The 25,016-nt window shown below is 40.8% G+C and overlaps 1 protein-coding gene across 1 annotated transcript in view; it reads right to left on the bottom strand.

Moving 5' to 3' along the window:
• Positions 1-322: 322 nt before the first annotated feature.
• kctd16b (potassium channel tetramerization domain containing 16b) overlaps positions 323-25,016 on the bottom strand; it is a 76,119-nt gene continuing 51,425 nt past the window's right edge. Inside the window, exon 2 of the mRNA XM_070982507.1 lies at positions 323-5,909. Coding sequence (XP_070838608.1) covers positions 5,449-5,909 — 461 coding nt within the window. The 3' untranslated portion in view covers positions 323-5,448. The remainder of the gene's footprint in view (positions 5,910-25,016) is intronic.

Raw genomic sequence — 25,016 nt, 5'->3', positions numbered from 1 at the left:
CACCTGGAATACAGGGCAACTCTCACCACGGATGTTTGGCTGTTGACAAATAACATGCAGTTTAATTTCTGGAACTAAATCTACGTATTTTCAGATCAGAAAAACTCGAAAGACAGGTTGTTAAATAACTCCATAGTTACCAAAAAATAGTATTTATTATGTTCTGAACGATTCATGGTGAAACAAGTGTTTCCATGAACTGCGACCCCGTGCCCCTGGTGAGAATCACTCTGTTTTGCAGGAGCTCGGTCACACTGCAGAGTTCACTTTCTATTTGATAATGTTATACACCTGTGGAGGAACAGCAGACACTATCAACACATTTTGTGCTTATCTTTTTTTTTTTTTTTTTGCAAGTTTTCTTTTTTCTGTTAAATATCAGTTTTTGACATAATCTTTTTCACAAGAACAGACTAAGTTAAATCTGTTATAAGTTTTGTATACCAACATGCTCACAATGTTTCTGAACCATTTTATCTTTTTTTTCTTTTTCGTGTCAGAACAACAACAATCAAAACAGACGCCCTTTTGTTTTTGAACAGTATGTGCCAGATCTACCATGGTGGTATCAGAATAATGTGATTTTCTTTGTGGTTCGCAGGCTCATCAAAGGCAGGAGGACAATAGAGAAGGGCCTGCAGTCATGTGCACAGGCTTCACTAGCAGGGCATGACTATAACTTCAGGAAAGAAAATCACAGACTGTAGTCGGGCACTCCAAAACAACAGAAACTGACAAACTCAACATCAGTTCACAGTCGCTCTTCCTTTTCATACATCACATTTGACTGAAAAGTCATTTATCAATAAGATTTACATGATCTTGTGTTCTTTTCAGGCCCAAAGAACTGAATGCCAAGTGCTATGAGGGTGAAAACTGGTCAGCATGATCTACAATCTTTCTCTCTCATGACAGACACATTAATTTTGGCTGTGTTGTGCATGTAAAGTGATTATTAACATATTTATTTCTTTTTCAAATACTTTCTTGCTTGTATTTCTTTGTTAGCTTTATACATTGTGCAAAAACAGCTGTAGTCTACTCTAGAAGGCCACCAGGTGTCTTGATATTCATTTTCACTCTGTGTCTGTTCAACAGCATTTGAATACGTCTTATGATAAATCTGTGCTTGAAAATGCTCTCAGATAGAGTTCTGTGACTGATCGGCATTGTTGTTGAATTATCTCAAAGTAAACAAACCCAACACATTTGTAAAATTGCAGGCAAACACGATCCCTAATATCAGCTTGCTTTCACACTTTAACCGGACTGAATATGAGCAGCGCAAGACTAACTACTGCAGATGTCAAAAATAACTTCACGAAAAAAATATACAGAAAGCGATGCAACAGTTCTCTCTCCAACAATCCCCATGAATCATGTTTGCACCAGTTTATTCAAACTGTGTTTGAATCATTTAGCCAGATAATAATTGTACTGGTGACTGAAAACGCACATTTTATGGGTAGAAGGAGAAAATTGTGATGTAGTATCAATGTCAGCATGCTGTTCATAGAAAGCTTTACAAAGCAGCAATTAACCAGAGGCAAACTATTGTCTGGCCTAATGCTCAAAAGTAGCTATTTCCTCCTGTACTTGTAAGTTGAAGGAAGACCAGTGTACATGTGACTTCACAAGCCCTTGTTGTTTGTAACCGGGCAGTGTGAACCTACTGTACTACTGCCATCCAACAACAAAAAGTGAACTTTTTCCTTTAGTTCAGACCAGGAAAACTAACAGGGAATGCAATGCCTGTACAAGGATGTATATAAAGTGCAGCCAGTTGTGTTGTTTGTTGACTCTTTACTCCAGAGATCTGAAATGAAACAGACTGTGGTATTAAAGTTCTGATTCTCAGCTTTAACTTGAGGGTGTTTACATCCACATGAGATAACAGGCTGGGAAATGCAGAAACATAGCCTCCAAACGAAGTTGTCTTATTCAATATTTGGTAGCAAATCCAGTCAATGCTGCCCACTCTGCCAGGCCTCTCCTGCAGCTGTCACTTCTTGCTGGTTTTAGGCGTTTTCTGCATTCAGTCTGGTATTCATCAGTAAAACACTTCATCAGTTGGACTGAGGTGAAGTGACTGACTTGATCAGTCAGCAACACTTTGCTGTTTAGTCATTGTCCTGCTGCATTGTCTTTTAATTGGTGGAGGGATAGCTATGAGTCTTCCATTGTTCACCCAATATGGATGTAAACACCCTCAAACACTGTTAGAGGATGAAAGTCAGGATGAAAGTCAGCACTTTCACCTCGTCGTCGTTGCTTCATTTCAAAGCTAATGTTCTGGAGTACAGAGTCCAAACAACGAAAACATATCACTGTCCAAACACTTTCTGACTGCACGATATGTTACGAAAAAAATAAATAGCTTCAGGGTTCAGTTTTGAGCCAGCTTTTTGTTTTTCTGTTGATGTTTTAAGGCCTGAATATTCATTTTCGCATCTATTGATTGCTGTCCAGCATCACTGAGACGTCACCTGACTGCCTCTGTGCCGCTGTCAGACAAACATGCTGACAGGCTGTTCATGACACTGTTGTCTTGAAAACATCATTTGTTATAGTGGTAGATATATATGTTCTAGGTGTGTATTATATTTTCCCTCATCCCCGATGGCCAAACACTCTAAGTGATAAAACAAGAATGGCTGTATTACATTAGCGTCAGTCTACTGCATAACTAAGAGCAGTGGAGCAGCCACACCTCATGGATTTGCATGTTATTTACAGAGAGTATAATACATTATTCTGGTTAGGTATGATTTATGATGTTTATTTACATATGATATGTAGTCTGGATGAACATATAGCAACTCCAACTGATAAGATAAATGACTTTAAAATGAAAATGTAATATTCCCGCAATGTAGAAAAATAAGTCATATTCATTGTATTGACATGAGGAAAATGGTTGCTTTGTATCTAGCACCTATTGCAACTGCATTTACTTTGTACTACAATGAACCACAGCAGACATGTGGGCTGAATACAATTAGAAGTTTCTTCTCTCACAGGAAATACATTTTATGGGCGACATAGGGGCATTTGATAAACCATTAATTTAAAGGTCTTTCAATAGAAAAATAAGTATAATAGAGCATATCTTTAAATTGTTCTATTCGATGAACATATCAGGGATGTTCTTCAATAAACTGATCTTTGTATAATTTATACTCTGCATATTTTTCAGTGCTTTTAAATCAACTTTATACTTTGTGCTTTGTAAAAGCTGTGATTGTTTATAAAGCCCACTCCTCTGCACTTTCTTGAGCTGCAATAACAAATAATGAGACATTTTTGTCCTGTTCCTCTGCTCTCCACTGTCTGTCTCTGCTTTTACTGTCCTTCATTCTGAACATTCATCTATACAAGTCATTTCATCAGTATTTATGACTTCCTATGCCAAACTACATGTTTCATCACAGCCGTCTGTCATACGGTTCATAAATACTTTGATTCTTACCTGAAGTTGGGATCAACAAAGCAGCTACTTCCTCTTCTGGAAACTAAATCTGATCAAATTTGCCTCACACATTGGACATAATGAGGGTTTGGAAGCTTTCTGCTACAGTACTTTGGAGAGCATGCTTTTTATTTACCCATCACAGATGGTCTAAATCACATAAAAGGTTAACGTTTGATTTTCTTGTGCCAATCGAAGATCTTAACATTGCATCTCACTGCATTGTGTATTTGTTCCTGTTTTTTTTTTTTCTTTTTTTCGGACTGTTGTGCAACCTGCTGTACAATATGTTCCATTTATATGTGCTCTCTCCTTTTATATCTCTCCTAAAACAGAGATTGTGATGTCAATAAATCTAGCTGTTTGAATAAACTATTATGACAGTGATTGAAATGCATTTATCTCATTTAAAAGTTTACCACCAAACTCTAAAAAGAAAACGTTTTATCTTTACATCGTCACTGAATGTCCGTGTACTTTTTTCAATTACTCTGGTCAATAATTCACTTTGCACCCTGAAATAATAAATCGTTCTGTCAGTAACTTTCAATCCAGTGAACGTCCAGTTAAATAAATAACAACTGGTGAAATTAAATTGTTCTTGAATTGTGCTCTTTTAAAATAGCTGTCTGCCTTGTTTCTGTAACCACATCACAATACATCCCATCGACTGTGACAGAGCCAGGAGTATATAAATGAATACATGAATAATAATAATACACAAACAGCTTGTCTTTGTCAGTAACCCAGAGGCTTCATTAGTAACTGCAAACAAGAGCCACATCTATCAACTCTATCACTGGACCCTGTCGTTAATAATTATTGATTAGCATGTCAGCAGTCAGGGTATAAAGCATCAGTCTACGAGTTGATGGGTTTAGTCTGTGTAGCAGTCCTGTCCTATTCTGTCTGTATTTACTGGTGTCATATTGAGCATGGTTTAAATGACCTCATGATTGATTGCTTTCTGTGTTTGTATGTGGAAATGAATGAGTGTTGTGCTCATTTTGTTATTGGTAAAAATACCTGTTGTAAGTGTGTGTGTACAGCTGTGTTAAATCAGGACTTTTCTTTAATGAACCTCTATATTTCCCCATGGTTTGAATATCAAATCCTTTACTCATTCACTTTACCTTCACACAGGAACCTGGGTATTGCTCCACATCTCGCCAACACGGCAAAAATCAATGCAGTGCAGGGCACTCACGTTCACTTGGGGTACGTTTGCAGTATAACCGATATTACAAGAAGAAAATTAATTGTGGTGCTGATGAAATTGTACCTCCTCCTGCCTCAGTCAAGTCCCCAAATGTTGCCTGAAAGTTAAGTAATCCACTTAGCTGTTTACGCCACCCTGGCAGCACAGAGCTTTGGGTGTATTTATAGTGAGAGCACTGTCGGGACAGCATGAATTATTAATGGTCCTGATGCAGATTTATCTGTGACCTCTAGGCCACCTGGGTGCGTATACACACACACACACACATACATAAACACACACATTCACATACTAAATCAGTGTCTTTGTGTTTTTTTGGTGAAATGATGACAGATGACAGTGTGTGCAGTCCAGTAACCCTCAGTAACCCCCAGTGTAGCCATTAGCCAGCCATCAGTTGGTTGATGGGTTCATAGAGGATGTCTTGTGCCCACCTGGGTTGGTCCTCTGGGATAAATTATTCAAAGCTCTGAAGCATTCAGCAAGGTACAGCACATACTTACAGTACATACAGTAGGCCTAAGCTACATACACACACATACGTACTACATATGTCAATAATAGAACAGTCTGGTTTTTCTGCTTCTCACTGGCTTCCATGTCGACTTTCAACCTACTGGCATCAAGGTGAAGTTTCCCAGTGAAACTGGATCGAAATGAGTTTAGTTTTATCACCCTTTTGTTGCAAAGGTCCTGATCAAAAAACATGTAAACTGATCCTTGGCCTCATGTGTCTGCTCCCTCTGTCCTGTTTCCCGGCTCAGAGGCGGTACTTTCTCAGCAGGTCGGCCTGCCACATGTACTTCCTCTCGGGGAACCTCTCCGGGATCTTGATCTTGCGGAAGTCTTCAATGCACTTTTCCAGCTCCTCCTCGACTGTCAGCTTCTCTTTCGCCGGCCTTTTCTTGGAGCTGGTGTCGCGGGCGCTCGCTGTAAGTGTGCGCAGCAAGTCACTCTTCCGCCGTTGTTCAGACTGCTGGAGCATGGCGATGGGGCCCTTTTTCAGCGGCCTGTCCAGGGTTTGGACGTTGGCGTGGGGGTGTGACTGGCGGCTGACCGGGCCGCAGATGACCGTTCCCTGGGGAGAGCTGGCTTCTGACTGGCTCTCGGAGCTTGAGGTGGAGAGCTCGTTGAAGGAGGTGCCGCTCTCACCCTCACCGTCACCTTTGTGGTTCTTGCAGCAGCAGTCACATGGAGGAGAGGACCAACGTGATGGACCACCTGGGAAGAGAGAGAACCAGAGAGGGAGCTAACATTAGAGTTTATGCAGAGCCATATTTTCCCACTTCTTCTTTCATTCAGCTCCAAGCATCATAAAGAGAACCAGACAATGACACAAAGAAAACCACAAATTAGTCAGATGGGAGAAGAAAGGCAAAGTAAGAAGTACCGAAGACAGACAAGGAAGAAAAGTCAGCTAATACCAAACGGCTATCACCTAGAATAAAGTGATATGGCGTCAGGGACAACTGGCTTGCTTCCAGTCTAATCATGGAAGTGAGCTGCCTGACTGTGTGACAAGCCTGTATTGTTCAGGGAACTACCTTCATAGATCCCTGCTGTCACTTGAGACAAGTGGAAGAGCTTTGCAAGAACAGACTGAAGGTCCAGAGTGACATGCTGTAAATGTACTTACAGTAAAACGCTGAAGGCAATGGTATTTAAACTTAATGAAAGACGAGTCGCTGCAGCCAAGTGGAAGAATTTGTGACTTTGCAAAGATTTTTAACTGCTGGAGGAGAAATTGTGGCGGTATTGGTACAGAAAAACAATGTAGCAGAGTGGAGCCTGTCAATTTTAAGGTGAATAGAGGTGAATAGAGGTGTACAAATATACTATGTGCAGCTTGATTTCTCTGTCTTCTGGTCTGTTCACCAGCCAACTTATTAATCTCAAACTGTAGATCTTAGAAAGGGCCATAAGACCCAGGGACAATGCAAGAGCTGTGTTTCTGTCTTCGCAAAATTATCGATTGAAACACAGACACGTTCATTGTTAGATCAAACACAGGAAAGCACTTTCACACCAAACGACTGGGAAGTGTGATTCACACATAAACTTAACTGGAAAGCATTGATTTAGTGATTTGCACTTGAAGAGATTATATATTATTTCAATTTAAATGGGTTCCAGCAACACGGCGTCATTTTAAGTCTTAAGTAACTAAAAACATTTCAATCTTTAGAAATCTTTTGACCTGCCAATCATCAAATCCATTATTACATGGCAAACCTCTGGAGTATTTTCCATGCGATGCCTGGAACTGAAGCGGTTCAAGTGAGAGGAGAGTTTCTATTGAACTGCTTTTCTCTCAAACATACGATCAGTAGATTTGAGTGCTACAGCGTCTTTTTTTTTTTTTTTTAAACCTGACCTGGAGCACACACTGAGCAGAGATTCATTTTGGAAATGTAGCAGAGTATCTCAGAGATGGGGTTGAGGCAGCTGCCCAGTAGTTGTGGTCTTGACCGATAACGAGTCAAAAGCAGTGATCCGCAATCATCGCTGAAAGGAATCAATTGCCCAGTCTAACCTTTGTGTGAGCATACGGTAGGCTGAAAGACTCAGAGGAACCAGAGCAGCACCACACCTCTAACTGTAGGAAGCAGCCATTTATTTTTCATGCTAACCTCCTGAATTATTAAAGAGATATCTGTTGCTGATGGACTACTCTCTGTTTAGTGAGCAGAGAGATCAAAACCCTTAAAGCAAACAACGTGCAACGCCACCCTTTCTGATTTTGAGCCCCACCCCTCACCATCAACACTACCAAACACACACACACACACACACACACAAGTGCAGGCTTCCGCATCAAGTTCAATACTACCATCGTTTCTTTTCATGTGCTGCTGAGTATTTCACTTCAAATGCGATAGTACAAGACTATAAATAACGCTGCTTAAAATAAATGCCCGCTTAGTTTTACTTCCTTTTGTCTTTAGCAGCGTGTTTGGCTTTTTTATGGAGAGACAGCAGAACAGAAATCAATTCATCCAGCCAAGATTTGTTCCTCCGAGTATTTCTCACAAACAGCTACATATCGTAACTGCGTTTATGTGAGTATAAATAGAGGAAATATTACTTTGACACTGACTCCCACTGGAAGTCTAAAGTGCAGCTGGACTAACATCCACTGCAGAACTGGAAATGCATGCACGTACACACACAAACATGGCTGCCAACTGTATGGGAAATAAACATCACTCATCAGAGGCAGTGACAGAAATGGAACGTGACACCCTTTGTCACCCATAATGATGCAGCTCTGCATCTTTAGAATTTCCAGTTGCATTTATAGCTTTCACTTACACAAACACTTCAGTGCACAAATATACTTGCTTTGGACAAAGACAGACCATGCACTACTACAGCAGCGCAATTTGCAGGTATGAATACAATAATCTAAACTTTTTTTTTTTTTTTTGGTCTCCCTCAGTAGTGTTTTTTTTGCAGCAATTCGCCCATGAAGGCCTGATTCACACAGTCTGCTCCAAACAGTTGATGTTGAGATGTGTCTGCTGTTTGAACTCTGTGAAGCATTTATGTGGACTCTGATCTGAGGTGCTGTTTTGCTGTTGATCATTCTTTCCTTGGGTGGACCTCATGAGAACCAGTTTCATCGCACCATTTGATGGTTTCTGTGATCTTGAAGATACATTCAAAGTTCTTGAAATTCGCAGACTGACCCACCTATGTGAAGTAAGGATGGACTGCCATTTCTCCTTAGTTGAGTGGTTGTTGCATTAAAAGGATTACTACAGTAGTCAAACAGGGCTGTTTGCTGTATACCAAAACTACCTGGCACATCTGTTAAAACTATTCAAAGTGAAGCTGGTTAAGATAATACCAACAGTCTGCAAAGCTGTCACCAAGCCGAATGGTGGTATTGTTAAAGAATATAATTGATGAATTAAAACCTGTTTTGCTAAAACACTTCTTTGTTTACTACATAATTAACATAATATCTATGTGTCCTTTTATAGTGTTGATGTCCTCACTATTAATCTACAATGCAGAAAATTAAGAAAAACCATCGGACGAGAAGGTACGTCCAAACTTTTGACTGGTCCACTTCATCTTTCCCTTTGTTTCGGGACACATGGGTTAATTTATGTCGCTGAGTGAATAGGTAGCCCGCTGATCGATGAGATGCAGACTTGTAATTTGTGTTTTGAAAAATGGCCCTAGACTGTGGTGAATTATTAAGTCTGCCAGTTGCCAATCTGCCTGTCCAAATAAAATTAACACGATCAGACGGGTAAAGCCGCTTTATAACAAATGTCACAAGAGCCTTGTTATGTGTGTGTGTGTGTGTGTGTGTGTGTGTGTGTGTGTGTGTGTGTGTGTGTGTGTGTGTGTGTGTGTGTGTGTGTGTGTGTGTGTGTGAGTGTGTGTGTGTGTGTGTGCGTGGCCTTGCATCTGTAACTTGATAAATGACATTCTGATTAAACTTTGGCGTTAAGTAAATATATCCACTTGCACATAGCTCTTCATACTAGTTTGTCAAGTCTTGACAGTGACATGCTGCTTTAATTTACAGGTATTGTGAATGGCTATTAGCCTCGCTAACAGTAAAGACTACCACAGAGGGCTCTGATTTATCATTCTGACCAGTTGGATTTCCTGTCAAACCTTTAGCTTCATGACAAATCGAGTGCCATATAATTCAGTTGAGGACACCACTTACAGGGACTTTAAAATCCAAGTGCTGATAACTGGGATTTGTAAAATAAGTCATTGAGCGGTGTCTCTACCCTCACCGACACAATGATACTATAATTATGTTCCCAGAAGGATGTGGTGCAGCGCTGGTGCTCCGTAGCACATCGAGGCATGTTAGTAGTAAAAATCTGTGCACCTGGGCAATAACCTGTGCAATATTTTCGGTACATTTTCTTAGGATGATGTTGTTTCTCTTTCTCTTTCTGTTATGCCTCTTTGTATATACTGTGTTAATTGCACGCACTTGTTGTCTTTTTGAATATTCTATTCACTTATTGATGCTGCTGTGAAATTTGGAATTTCCCCTCGAGGGACGAATAAAGGAATATTGAATTGAATTGAATTGAATTGAATTGAATTGAATTGAACTGAATTGAATTGAATTGAATTGAATTGAATTGAATTGAATTGAATTGAATTGAATTGAATTGAATTGAATTGAATTGAAAACCAATTTCCTCTGCTAATTGAAGTAAAAAAATATTTGTAAATGTGTAGACCTCTGTTTTTACACTGGTATTTCCACTGTATGGTGATAGCGTCTTGCTATTTGGGGATGAAAGTGACACCACTGTTTACGTTATGTTCATCTTTTCTGCTTGCCTGCTTGAACGATTTTTCTTTGTTGCTCAGTTTTTCTGCATTACATCAAAACTCCTTTCCATTATTAGACACAAAGTAAACTGTTCCATTAATTGATCCAAGTCCAACGCAAGGGCCCTAAAGTTCAGGCATAAGTTTATAAAATCTGTAATAACACCACTAACTTGATTTGCGATAAACAATCCACTGTTTTCTCCAGTTGGTCTGATGGACTATTAAGGGTCAAACTATTTGCCTCGAGCTTGATATTTGATCTAATTTTGCCCAACCATAGATGAATAATGCATTTTGGCAGTGTGCTTTGGAGCTTCCAAATTTACACTGATGGAGGTGCCATAATTAAAGGTCAAGGTTTCGCAGTCTAAAGGCTATAGCTGCCACCCAAACTGTTTGATTCTAATTACACTGGGGAGGAGTGATGCATCTTGTTGCTAAGTGGCCCAAAGGATGCCCGCATCCATCACTCAAGGTGGACATTTTTAATTGAAAGTTTTCTTGTTATTTTGCACCTGAGGCCATTTAAATGGTGATAAATCTTCCTGCTTAATGGGGCAATATCTTGTCTATGTACTGCAGTCAGCTAAGTCAGCGGTTTGACATGAGATGTTGGTGGCCTTGCTGTATAACAGGCATCATGTACATCTTGCATGTGCTCTGACACAAAGCTGAATTTGCTCATGTGCAAAAAGCATATACGATTTTTTTTTTTTTTTAAGGATGGACCAATTTCCTGTCTAGTTATTGTCATAGACGAGGCATTTTAGCTGCCTGAATGCCAGGAATTTGACAGTTCTGTGTGACAGGCAGGCGACTCTCCTGAATGATCCACTCACTCAATAAATAACCTGAGGTTCATTGTTCGTCAGGAGATGTCTTGGGGAGAGGGCGTCCCCACTTCCTGTCAATCACGCCCACGTGTATGTCAGCAGTTTTGGAAAAATGTAGCATAAATCACCAGAGGCGAGGAGGAGGTAACGTTATTGCAGCAAGCATGTGTTGGAAATTTCAACCGAATGCTAATGTTTTTTGTAAGTTACGCCACCTTTTAACATTAAAATGCTAAAATCCTGTCATCTACTGAATCCTGTTACCTACTCATTGGTTGTTCAATTAACATGAGGCTAAAGACTCAAGACTGAAATTAGGGATTATTAAAAAAAAATACTTAATGTGAATTTTTTATTTCATTTCCAATTGAGATATATGTTTTAAAAGGTGCCACTTACAAAAGAATTTGTCAGAAAAAATAAGCAAATTACAAAAAGGATTCATGGTACTGTAGGCTACACTTTCACATTTCTCTCTATAATGATTTTTTTCAACAATTAAATGGTCCAGCTGCCTCTTGATAATATAACCTGAATGAATAATATTAGTTAAGTTAATTCATTTTAAATACATTAAATCCCAACAAGCCAGAAAACAACGTATGTGCTGAATTAGACTAACAAGGAAACCATGTCTTGTGTTGACATCAAACAACCTCACAAATGAGTAATCTATTCAAGTGTGCACAGATATATACTGTGCTTTGCACCAGAGTCCAATTGATCTTCTGCATTGTTTAATGCAAAAACAGCTGCCTAAAGGTAGATAAGTGGGTTTGTGGTTAGAAGGCAGCTGGTTCAAAGTCGCACCCTCAGGAACAAATTGGGCAAGAAAGCGCTTGCCTTGAGTCTTGAGCAAGGCACTTAATCCCCAAACTGCTCCAGGGACCATCAACAAAGACTGAGCTGCTCCTGGGTGGGATGGTGTTTAACTGTGTAAATTACAGGCAGGGAAAAACATCATTTTTGCTCAGCAAACCTACAGTACCTTAGATCAACAAACATTCAGCCTTGACACATGATTTAGTCTTATATATATGGTAATCCTTCGTGACTTTGTTATAGCATATAGACTACATTTATTATGTGCTCTTGTGTTTCTATTATTATATCCCATATTCAAACTAAAGTGACCAAAGTAGTACAGAAAAAATAATAATTGTACACGTTATTTAAGTCTTTTTGTGTATTTCTGTGTGCCTTAGTTTACGTGTGTCTCTGCACATACGTCAGTACATGTGTGTAAATGCTGTGTAGGCCTTGTATACTGTGTGTCGCAGTCTGTGCTCTCATGCGACAGTAAGGTCATGCTTTCCTTCAGGGCTGAGTGCATGTTTGCGTGAATGTGTCTCTAAGTGCACATGGGAATGCATATATGCACATGGATATAACATGCATGAGATAATGCACCATGTGCCTGATGTTGGTCAGTGTGTGTGCTTCACTGCAGCCTCCCTTGCTCCACATACTGTACATCATACATTTTTTTAATGTGTGTGTGTGTGTGTGCGCGCGCGCATGTGTGAGTTATACACCAACAGCGTGTGTGTGCATGCCTGTGGTCATCCCTCAGTGTGTAAGTGACATTGGCCTTGGAACTATTATCTGTATGCCGTTGGGCAGAGAAAGGGAGGCTGATGTCAGGTGGGGTTCCCATTCATGTCATCAGAGGTGTCAGACTGTCGGCCGTGCCTCTGGCCAGCATCACTCAGCACACACACCCTCGCTTTGTGTGTGTGCATGTGTGTGTGTGTAGGCTGCACATTCAGTGTTACACTGTATGTGCAGCAGTTGATTCATGTGATCTCATGTTGTTTCTCTTCCAGGGTGGTGAGCAGGAGGTCTGACTGAAGTCTAATGACTGTCACATGCTATTACGCATGCACACACACACACACACACACACACACACACACACACACACACACACACACACACACACACACACACACAGGCACACAATGCTTCCTGACAGGTGCTTGAGGCTCTGATGTATTGATCTCAGCAGGGACCACAACTTGTGTTAGCACTGGCCAGTAAAAAGTCCGGACTGACTCACACCGCACTCACACTGCAATAGAATGAACACATTCACACACACCGCAATGAGGACATCACACACCGTGTATCATTTGAAAGGTTAATCCATATACTTGAATGAGCAGTTAAAAAACATATTATCTAATAATTTAATGTCATTTGGTCATGAAACTATAATACAGACATGTATTCAAAATCTTATCTTAACTCTGATACGATATCTATATATCTATATTTATATAGATATATATATAGATATATAGATATATAGATATATTAATTAATACATTTCACGTTATTTTGTCAACTGCCTCCACGTTGGCTGTCATCCCATTCAGTATACCAATTACCAATACTTTGTCGCTTCACTTGGTGCCTCATACACAAGATGTATATGCTACTCATCATACTATTAACCGAAACATAGCCATTTTCCTTGAGGAGCTTGTCAACATCACAACCCACTCTTGATGGAGGCATTGACTGAGAACATTAGCAAATCAATCAATGTGCATCTTTGTTTCTGTTATCTTCTTCCATCCCCATTTGAGATGAAACAACACAGACGTTCGCAAAATCAAACAGAGTAGAGATCCAAAAAGCACAACAAATTAGTTGTCTTTAGACAACTCGTGCAGCATGATTCAACTCTTTTGTTCCCAAAATATTACATGGTGATTCCAAGCAGACTCAGATATTTACCTTATTATGTAGAGTTATTCTGGGGAAAAGGAAACAGCCTAATTATGTTTCCTTCTTGAGTCAATTTTCAAAATGAGAGAAAGACAACAACTGCTGGAGTATTTGGTGGTCATGCAAACATGAAAAGACTTTTGACTGACACTTGAATGAGTAGATAAACACACGCACAGCAAAAGAGTTCCCTTCTCTCTTTTGCTCCTCTGTTGTCTTTTTATTTATTTCCTTTTCTTGTACCTTCTCTGTATTTTGACTGCTCCCTTTACCTTTCTCACCGCCTCCCCATGCATCTCTCCTGCACCATTCCTTTCCTATTGCATGTATCGATGGGTTGGCGCGTCAGTGGAAGAGTATGGACGATTGCCCTCTGATTGATTTCTGTCATGCAGCCTCTCAGCACTGGGAGGCTGTTCGCCCGAGATAAATGATGTTGGCTCAACAAAAGCAAATAAACCTCTTCTATCTATCACTTCCTCTCTGTCAGTTTTTTTTTTTTCCTGAGTCCCACATCAAGTCTGCCGTCTGCAGTTCCCTGCCACGGTGTCTCGCTCCCCTTCTCTTCCCGCCTTCCCGTCTCTTCCTCAGTCTCGTTTTTTGCTTCCTCTCTCTGCATTAGTCACTTTCCATTTTTTGTTTTTTGTCTTTTACTTTCTCTTCTTATTTGTTTAACTTTGGCTGGTCTACACCCCTGTTAGAAGGTTCTGTATGTCAAATCCCTGCGCTCCTCTCCACTGCAGCAGTTCAGTCCGCTGTTACAGTTGAATTTGAATGGACAACAGATCAGATCATTAATCGTTTCTGGAAATGATGCAGATTAGCTCGGAGATCTAACAGTGTGGCCAGAAAACACAGAGAACAGCTCTGAACGAAAAGGAAACCAGAAGTGATTTAAATAAATTCTGCATTTGTTTTGACAGTAATTATCATTCGATTTAAACAAAATAATGAAGTGGCTATATGAGATTCAACACTTACTTAGATACCATCAAAGCCCGTTTTGTGTTGCAGTTAACTCCCCTGAGCCTGCCTCTTCTCATCCACTTCTATTCAATTACTGCGTAAAACCTTTAGAAATGCTCAGAGACTTTCTGAATTTTGTTTCATGAAAGTAAATTTCACTTGAGGGAGCGTGAGTCACTCTCAATATCTCTTCTGGCTGCGTTACTTTTCTGTGATGGATGGCTCCCTGTATGACAGGTGAACACTGGTGCAAAAATGGAAGAAGCATGAAAGAATGACAAAGGCACCTGTGAGTCTCAGAGAGTGATTTCGTCACTTAAGATAAGATAAGAAAAGACTTTATTGATCCCACCCTGGGGAAATTTATTTGTTGTGACCATGTTTGAGATCATTGCAAATGTTTGCACCAGTTCTTCCACAATTAACACCTACTTTGTGTGTCCTGCACATTGAAAAATGACCCTAAAGGGGTATCCAGGGCCATAAAAAGTGACGCCAAGGGGTCCTGACCATGCTTCCATGTGTGACGAGTTGGCAGTGAGAATGAGTTGTCATTTCCATCTCTTTGACTGTGGCCTAACCTTTACCTTTATCAGGCACTTGACGATAAAACAGGAGAAAATGTTAGCCTGAATATCTGTGTCTGCCTTTCAGCTAGCCCCATTGTCTGTGTATGTGCATAAATGTTAATTGCCTGTATAAACAGTCATCCGTCCAGGGCTATTCTATCAATACACAGCAGGTAATGGCAGTGATTTCAATGCTCAAATTTTAGGATTGCAGTTTTGTTATTGACTGGCTTGGATTGTTCAACTCAATAGCGCTGTACAGTAAGTCTGTGTTGTGTCTCTTTTCAGAGACACTGTTCACTTAATGAACAGAATGGATCAGACTATTGTACAAATGGTCTTTGTAAAAGGGTGCCATAACAACATAATACCAGAAGGATAAAATATAAGCCACAAGCCTTTCCGAATAAGCCTCAGTGTCTATACTGCATAAGCCTCAAATTGTACATACGGCACAGTGTCTACTATATTTCACATCAGGAGACTGGTGGCTTTGATCGATTGCCATACTCCAACTTAAAACAGAATTACAAATGGATGCTAGGCTATCACTACAATCCCAAGGAAAGCCGAGATTATATGAGTGCTCAGTCTACCCTAACAAAAACAAAGTGAGAGACAGAAAGAAAGAGTTTGTTCCTCCCTTGAGCATCAGACCAATGTGTAGCACCATAGAGAATCAATCAGAAAAGAGGGAAAATGAGACGCTGGCTGTACCCTGTGTGATTTTCTGGGCATATGAGTCTATTTTCTGGTTCAGGGCTGATATCACTACAATAAAATTGATTTTGTTTGAGTTGAAAAGCTCAGACAAACGCTCGTTGGGTCCATAAAGTTACTCTTCTTTTCATTGCAGCTCCCAGCGCAAAGGCACAACTTCATGTCATCACAGGTTAAACATAATAAATATGTGATAATGTATTTATCCCTGTGAGGAGATCTATTTTTTTTAAATCCCCTCCGTCATTCAGAGGTCAAAAGAGCAGCAACTAAAGTTGGCAGCGATGGAGAGTCTTGCCCAAGGACACTTGAGCATGACGGATGCTCGTCAAGCCAGGAGACTCAAACCTGCAGGAGCCTGCTTTACATCTCAGCTGTCTGCTTTGTAGCTGAGGGAAGAAGCTCGGTTGGTCAGATATTGATTAAACTGTCCCTGGCCCTGGGAATGAGTTCTGGACAAAGACGTCAGCCGTCGAACAGAAATTCAGCATATTCATAATGCAAGAGGCCTGCATTCCTAAGCAGACTGTTTTGGTTGCAGCAATATTTGCAAGGTTGGCATAATAGATAACTAAAATGAAGCATTTCTCATCTCTCCCTCTTTCTTCCTCTCTCCCCCCCGTCTTTCTCTTGTTGCAGCATAATTAGTCCCTCGCCAGGCAGCGTGAAATGATGTGTTTGACTGTACAGCTTCTTAAACCGTCCACTTCTTCTATGCCAGGATTTTTTCTCCCCTGTATTCAAGGACCGTGTGCCTCGGCGAGTGTGTTTCTGCACTCGCGCTTGTTTTGTTTTGTGTGCTTGCTGAGTGAAAATGCCTCTCTTGCCTAGAAGCAGGTGTCACATTTCGCTTCAGAGAGTGACACTATGTGGTGACAGGAGTTGCCATTTCTAGCAGCATATTTCTTTCCCACTTACCCTCTTTTCTATCCCTCGTTCTTTCTGCCTATTGATCGCCTCCACTCTGACTCTTCTGGAGTCTGTAAATCTCAGTGTGACTATCGTAATAAAGCCACAGTAACGTAACAATTGGGTCTAAAAATGTATACAACACATGAAAATGCATGCATAACTCACCATATGTTACAGAAGCACACTGGCAAGCTTATTCTTCGGAGATTGCATGAGGTACTTGGGCAAATTGGCACAATATCCGAGAACAAATGTGATACCACTGGCACTCGCTTTTATTCTCATTTCAGGCATTAGAAACTATTAGTAGTAGCAGAGTAGGTGGAGAAAAGATAAAATAGATATAGAAAGAGAGCTGGTAATATTCCGAAGTGTGGTGAGAAATTCAACATCATCTGAACATGAAGGAAAATGAACGGCTGACGTGGAGTAGACCAGCAGCGCCCTGTCCGTACATGCACGGAAGCTAATTGCAACAATGGGGACTTGCTTAGTTTGAAACACTTTGAAACACGCAGCAGCTGTGCTGATGCAGGCGCCATGAAACTTTCCTCTTGAAGACCAGTCCGCCTGATTACTAATCAAGCCTCCTCTCCAAATGTTCAGAAAGTTTCGATTTTAGAGCTTTTAGAGAGGCACCAACCTCTTTTTGCATTCATTAATAATATTCATGCAAATTATGCTTTTCAAGCCACCATATCGAGACGCTTCTCTTAAACATTCATCCTGATGCAAATTAAGGATCTTCATAAACCTTCAGCTCTGGCCTGTCTCTTACAGCGCACACTGAATGCCAGGCCATCAGTGCTCCCACCCTTACTGTTATTATTTATTTATGATTATCTCTTAACTAGCCTGCTTATATCGATACACGGAAAAAGTATAAACTGCATTATACATTTCTTCCAAACATTGTTGAGATCAATCATTGCATGAACCAGTTGTATGTGAAGTATGTATGGACTCTCCACAGCTTTACTCTCACGTTGGTAATTAGGTTTTTGGCTAATTTAGGAGTCTGCTGCATTATCTTAAGGTGCATTCACAGCCATCAATCAATGCACAGAACTCGCAATCAATCCTACATCTATTATTCCTGCATAACTACTTTACCTTTGACCCCTTCCATTGATTACTCATCCATCTATCCATCTCTTCTTTCATCTTGATCTTTCTATATATACAGTGCATTTGTATGTTTGCAAATTGGGACAGCAAACGTTTGCTTAAAATGTGAACAAAAATTATAATAAATATCAACACAACATTTATGCAAATGCTTAAATGTCCTTCAGAATGAAACAATATGCCCCCAAATCCAAATAATAATAATAATAATCAGTAGTAATAACTACACCATTACCAGCAGATGGAGATTTAATGGCTACAATTTGGTCTGGTCGTTGTTTTGCACTGATTTCAGATATTCACATGTGTTCCCTGCGGGCCAACATGGGTGATTAATGGGAGCCCATGACCAGGTGATTCTTTAGAGTGAGAAAAATAGAATGGGTTTTAATCTGAAAGCAACCGAGCAGGCAGCCTGAAGCAGCAGAAAATGTTGGCACCTGGTAGCCAGCGGTGGAAGGAAATGCAGGCCGCACATACAGCAGCATAAACAATAAACACAGCAACTGATCTCAGCAGTGCAGAGTTGTGCAAGTTAGTCGGGAAAAATCATAAGAAAGCCCCCTGAAAGAAATCTGATTTCTATGATTGGGCTCACGCGCTACACACATTTGTTCAACACGTGAGGACACACAACAGTTAAATACATACAGTTTGCTTACGTTACGTTTGTGGGGATGAAAGTGCAGGGTGCATATTGCTCCTGACAAACAGAAGCACTCTGGCACGGTGTGCACTGTTGAATTATCTATGATGTCAGCACCAACAAACAGGCTGTAATCGGCAAACAATTGCACGAGCATTATCGCTGCCCAGCAGAGCGCTCGCCAGAACACTATCTCTGTCCCTCTGTCACACACGTTCACTCATTATCCTTCTGTTTCTCTCTCTCTCTCACACACACACACACACACACACACACACACACACACACACACACACAAGGTTGGGAAGGTTACTTTCAAACTGTAATTGCTTACAGATTACTGAATGTTTCCTCATGACTGTAGTAATCCTGACACTATGCTGACGCTGTGGCGGTTGCAGTTATATCTGAAATCTGAGGTTAAATGGCGCTTGGTTTCATTTTAATTCTGCTATTATCGTCATTCGCAAGAGTGATCATCCATTTTTCATCTCTTAAAAGATGGCTTTATTATTATTTTTTCCATCATTAGCAACACTGAGCCTTGCTGTCTCTCATTTTTTATTCTTTTCCTTTTCCCTCCGGCCACAATCAGTCTCATTTTCGCTCAGTTTCCATCCGCTTGTTTCATCCAGTCTCAATCACTCCACTCTTTGTCTCCCCAATCTGTCATCTGACCCCTCTTATCCCTTTTCTGCCAACAAAATGGAGTGCCTTTACAGACTTGTCTCTCTGTCTCTTTTTCTTTTAGTCTCACTTTTCAGTTCTTTTTCTGAACATCTCTCCCTCATCCCCACTCACTCGCTCTCTTTCTTTGACCACTCTAACTGTCCTTTCAAGCCCTATCCTCGATGGGTACTGATGATGGAGCTTCAATAGAAGTTTTTGCTGTGATGCTGGATGCAACAGCGAGGGATGTGACAGCCTTTTTGGGTGTCCATAATAATGAGCGTCAGCCGAGGCCTGCCCCCTAGACCCAGTATAGTCTGTGCATGTGACGCAAGACTTCAGCTACATACAGCACTAACCCACCTCGACTTATAAAACATTCATGCCTCCCTCTGTGCTCTGTGGCTCATGTATCAGTTACACCTACTTAGAAGCAGATAAGACCCTCTTTTGCCCTCCAGAATTTTTGAGAGGCTTGGAGTCAACATTGTGCAGGAGACGTCACCACTTCCACATCTCATATTTCTCATTCTTTCGATGTTTTCATCCACAGGATTGACGCTGACGGCTGATGTTTTTGTTTGTTGCCATTCTCGGGAGGCTAAAGACACTGAAAAATCCCAGCAGGCTGGCTGTTTCCAAGCGGTAATGATAATACCCTGTTCAGTTAATTAAGTCACACAACTTGTCTGGTGTAATGTAACTGAAACTCTGAACACTGGATGAATGACTGTAACTACAAGGTGGAATAAAGCATAAAAGACATACCTGAAAAGTGTGTATTATTTACATATGTATTGAAATAATGGATACCAATTAAGTATAATGGTTTGTTTATGCTTCTGTGCTGACAGTGGTATCTTTGTTGCATTTGTATACGACAAGCCTCTTGTGCATGAATATGATAAATGCACTACAGCTATTGTGCCTCTCGGTGGATACTGCCATACAGGAGTTCACAAACAGTCAACCACAGCCCCATGTGACCATTTGAATTTAACAATTCATGGGACTCGCACTGATTTCCCATGAGGAGTCCACAGCCAGACATCTCAAGTGCTTGGGCAGCAAATGTGTTGTCCATTTTGTGCCCCGGATGCCCTTGTGTGCATGACTGAGGCAACTGTGCAAAGTGCTGGACTGTCAGGAATAATCATACACTGACATCTGAAATGTAGCAGATACAGAAAATAATCAGCTCAGAGAACGAACTCCACGGACCCGTTCATCACACCTCTGAATCACAAAACTCAAAGACCAGATAAGAGTTTAAAGTGAACACGAGCAATTCTGGATTCAGACAGAGTCAATGCAGATGTCCAGGATGGATGGTTGGAGTGATGAAGGGATTGACTGAAAAGTGGAGGAATCAAAAGATTAAGAAGGGCTGTTGTTGGCTCTAAAAGGTATACAGACTGAAAGGCGTCTGATCAATACAACCTTATCATGGTGTTAAATCCTCTCGTGTCCTGGCAGGACTCTCTGTACTTGGCCTCTTTATCTCTGATTCCATCACGCTTTCTTTTTTACTCGATCTGTTCTACTCTTCTTAAGCGGGAGGCTACATGGTTCAGAATTGTTTTTCTTTATTGAGAGGAAAAAGCTGAGAGGGTAAACAGATGCGATGAGCTCTGGAGAGATTTGTTCTGAGGCCAGCAAGGATAATTTTCAATTTAGGCATTCGGGCAGGATTTTACCACTACACCATCTTCTGGTAATGTGAATCTCTCTCTTTTATGCTTCCTCTCTGTGCAGGTGGCTGTGAGAGTGCATGCTTATGAGAGTTTAACATCTCATCCCCATGAACTCTGCGAAAACAAAACACCACGTGAACTTGAGAACTGCTTTTCCCTCTTTACACTCCACTTCAAGCATCTACTCTGTGTTAAGTGCCTCAGTCTGGAGCATCATCTGTAAATGGCTCATCGCAGTTGTCCCATTTTACCTGGAGTATTCCCAGCAGGGAGGATTTAAAGAAAACAGCACAGGACAGGATGTGCAAGAAAAAGCATGTTCAGTGAACCAGAAGTAAAGAGTATTCCCTGAGGGGACGTGACATTCTTTAACGTAACCTACTGTAAAGCCCGACATGTTGATGTTCCCTCCTCTGTCTCTCTACAGCTCACACATATCGCAGCCTCTTCTCCCTCTTTTCCTCAATTATTTTGCAGCTTTTTTTTTTCTTCCTGCTTCCCCGCCAGTCATCCATGGTGTGGCCCGTTTGCAGGCATTTTGTTCAGACTAGAAGCATTATTTTACTCTCCGTGTGGTTGCTCTGTTTTAAGTCACCGCTGATTCTCCTCCAGTCTCCGCTCACGATGACAGACAAACGAGAGCGAAATGAGGGAAAAATGAAAAAGAAACAGCATGGGCAAACAAAGTCCAAATCATTCAAGTGGCTGTAAGCAGTTTGTGTGTGAGCGTCAGCTTGCTGTCTGGGCGGTTTCTCAATTTGTGCAAATTGTGAGCAAATGGACACACAACATTGTTTCAAGCATCATCAGGGTATGTAGGCCAAAACTGATGGTTTTAATGTCAGCGAGGACAATGACAAAGCTGCACTGCTGGTTACCAAACATGGCAGTTCAAAGACGTCGCAGCCTTGAAGACAACAGCTTTGAAATGGAGTTGGAACAGGGGCAATTTTGGAGAACCACAAACTCTGGACAGTTTCCCAGGAGCCTCATTAGGCACTATCTACGATGGGTAGATGGGGGAAGTTGGGCATAGTTACCAAACACACAGACTCAAAGTCACACGTTCTCACCCATTATGCACATGAATACACACTAATATATATATATATATATATGCTGTCTCTCTCTCATTCATACATGCAGACCCATAGCAGGGGGCCTTAGAGCATGACAGTCTGCAAACGTCATTGGCTGTAAATTGATGCGTCAGTGCTGCTGTGTTCACCAAGCGCCACGCAAATGCCAGAAACAAGTTTTAAAAAGAAAAAAACTGAGTGTCACTTGAAACTGCAAGAGCTAAAGGATCTAAATGAAATCCCAGTGTTGTTATTTTGTCAGTTTAGTTAATTAATTTCATGTGTTTTTGTGTGTGTTCATGGATGTACACTTGCATCTGTGTGAGTGTGTGCGTGTGTGTGTGAGAGTGTTGGGTCATTAGCTGCAACAGCTTTGGTTCATTGTGACTTTCAGAGCGTCTCTAGAGTTGATCTCATGCAAAGTGTCATTAAGCTGCTCGTCTTTTCACGCAGCTGGTGAGCACAAGTGTGTACGTCTCAAAGTGTGCATGTGTGTGTGTGTGTGTGTGCACGCTCGTGTGTGTGTGTGTGCATATACTAGGTGCAGGCTGTGTTCCGACACCCTACATTTAGCTCTTCTACAGCTCACTGACAAAGCTCCATATGGTGTTTCTCAGTTTCTACCTCATGCACCCATCACAATGTGTGATTTATGCTTTTTTAATAGGCAGGCACCCATACAAACACTGACAGACAGGATGCAGTAAAAAAAAGAAAAAGAAATTTCCCCCCTAAAGTCTTCCTTGGAAGATTTAAGCATTGGTGACTTGAAAGAAAAAGACAATTAACCACATGTATGTTGCAGGCTGGTGAGTACGTCAGCTAAGTAAGTAAATACCTGTTTTTCTTTATACTGTGAAAAAAAGTTCTCACAGTTCTTAAATATGACATGAAGTTCTTTGGCTCATCAAGCTGAAGCGTGAGCGTACAGTACGATTTGCTCACTATGTCAAAGATTAAATCCAACCCACATATTCATCTGCTCTCCTTCACATATAATCTCTGCAACTTTTCACTTTCAGATTCACCAGCCAAAAGACTAAAAGACTGACACTGTGGAAGTGATATGCGTAATGCTATTCAATGTACTGAAAATGGAAACACTCGCCATGGTTGAACTATATTTTGAAATATTTTTTGCTTATTGTATTCTTTTTATTTTGGGATATTGATTTGTCTCTACGGGGATGCATGGAATATATGTTGTTTTTGAAATGACATGTGAGACAGGAGTGTGATGTGCTATGTGTGAATAGAAGGCTCAATTATGTTAGATTTTGTCAAATAGCCCACTGTTGTTAGATATGTAAGTCACCAATGCTTTTCAAATTGTGATTAATAAATCTTTTATTTTGTATTGAAATACGCTGAAATAAATCCAATTTTAAGTGAAAACCGCCATTAAGGACTCCAAAAGGTTATGTCTCCACTGTGGCTTAACATGTCAGTTAAAAGTAGGGGTTATAGCAAAATGTAAACTGTTATTGGCAAGTTCATGGCTGGAAATCTCACAGTGTTTATCTTGATTCTATTGATTCATCCATTCAGCCTCACTCTATGCCTCCGAGCCACTTATGTAGCTTCCAGTCCCCTCAACCAATTCCCTCACCAGGGCCACGTTATGTAAAGCACCTGTTGGCCTGCGCTCCCTCTTCTGGTCCCTGTCCCCTGTGTCTGTTGTGGCTGATAGTGTTTGGTGTTACAAATTTGATCTAGTGTGTCTCCTGAGCGTATTGTGTGCTGTAACCCCATTGTTGTCTTGCCCACCCAGGTGAGTGATTCAGTATGCGAGTGCTCCACACCAGAGCCGGCTCACCTGCTGCTGTTTTACTCCTTATTATTGTGTTTGGCCTTTTGCTTTGTTTTGCTTGAGTTATCATTCTATTTTTACCCGTGTTTGTTTGTTTGTTTGGGACTCTTTTTGCATTACTTTCAATGCAAGATAGTGTCATATTATTGAAAGGCTAGGCACCCATGGTGAGGTCCCCACACTTTATGTGAATAAAAGCACCTGGGATATGAACGTAGATTGCACCATTTTTGCTGTGAGGATTGCTGTGTTGCACCTGAGGTGAGTAAGCGGTAGCACCCCTGGGTACCCCTAAGTGTTGTCAGCCTCTTTATAAATGGCCTGTTTCCACAGTTTTGGTTGGGCTATGTTTGTCTTAGGTATTTTAGGGTTCATTTATGGTTTTCTTTTGTGCCTTAAAGCATCATTTTTATTCCTCTTTTTATTTCCACTAATTTGCATTTGGCCATTAATAATCTTTCCACCCCAGCAGCTCCAGTCTTTGCCCATTTGATTATTTTGCTTATTTCAATAAAACAGCTGGATTACTATGAAATGCAGGTCTTATGTCAGTAATTGGTCTGTGTGCATTACCAATTTTGAAAACCATATTCAAGATTTGCGACAGTACTTCCAGGGGTGCAATCCTAGGTGGCATCTTTTCTCCATTCTCCCCTTATTGTCCTCACCACACATGCTAAACCACATATAGCCAGATATTTCTAGCATAATGATACAGTATGCACAGAGCCAGCTTCCCTCAGGTAAAGTGCTACTGCTCAATGAAATACAGATACTGTCCTGTAATGAGCCCAGATGGCACAGTGGGAGGGTCTGTATTCCTCTCCTCCCCACTGAGAATAAACCATTCACAGTACATCATACGACCCTTGGCAGCAGCAACATGCTCCTTAGGGGGTAGACAAGAAAAACAGCTTTTCTGTGCTGTCAAGAGGGAAATTTAGATGCATCTTTGTCCACAGACAGGTGGCATCGGCTGAAATGTAGGCCGTTCTCACAGAGGACATTTCGGCACGTCACAGTAAGAAAAAGCAGGTGTAAATAATGAATATATTCAAATATTTCTTCTTCTTCGGTGGTATTATACCATTAGTAACACTAAACATTTTCCTACTGTGACAATTCAAAATCCTTCAAAATGCTTGTTATTGCTAAAACTAGCATTTCTAACGTATGATGTAAGTAATACACAGTCAGCCTTTCAGTTATCTGGGTGGTTGTTCCACTGTAGCCATGCAATACATAAG

Source organism: Chaetodon trifascialis, chromosome 16 (genome assembly GCF_039877785.1).
Source record: "Chaetodon trifascialis isolate fChaTrf1 chromosome 16, fChaTrf1.hap1, whole genome shotgun sequence".
Taxonomy (NCBI): Eukaryota; Metazoa; Chordata; class Actinopteri; order Chaetodontiformes; family Chaetodontidae; genus Chaetodon; species Chaetodon trifascialis.
The sequence above is the reverse complement of the archived record's forward strand: the minus strand, read 5'-3'. Positions and strand labels throughout refer to the sequence as shown.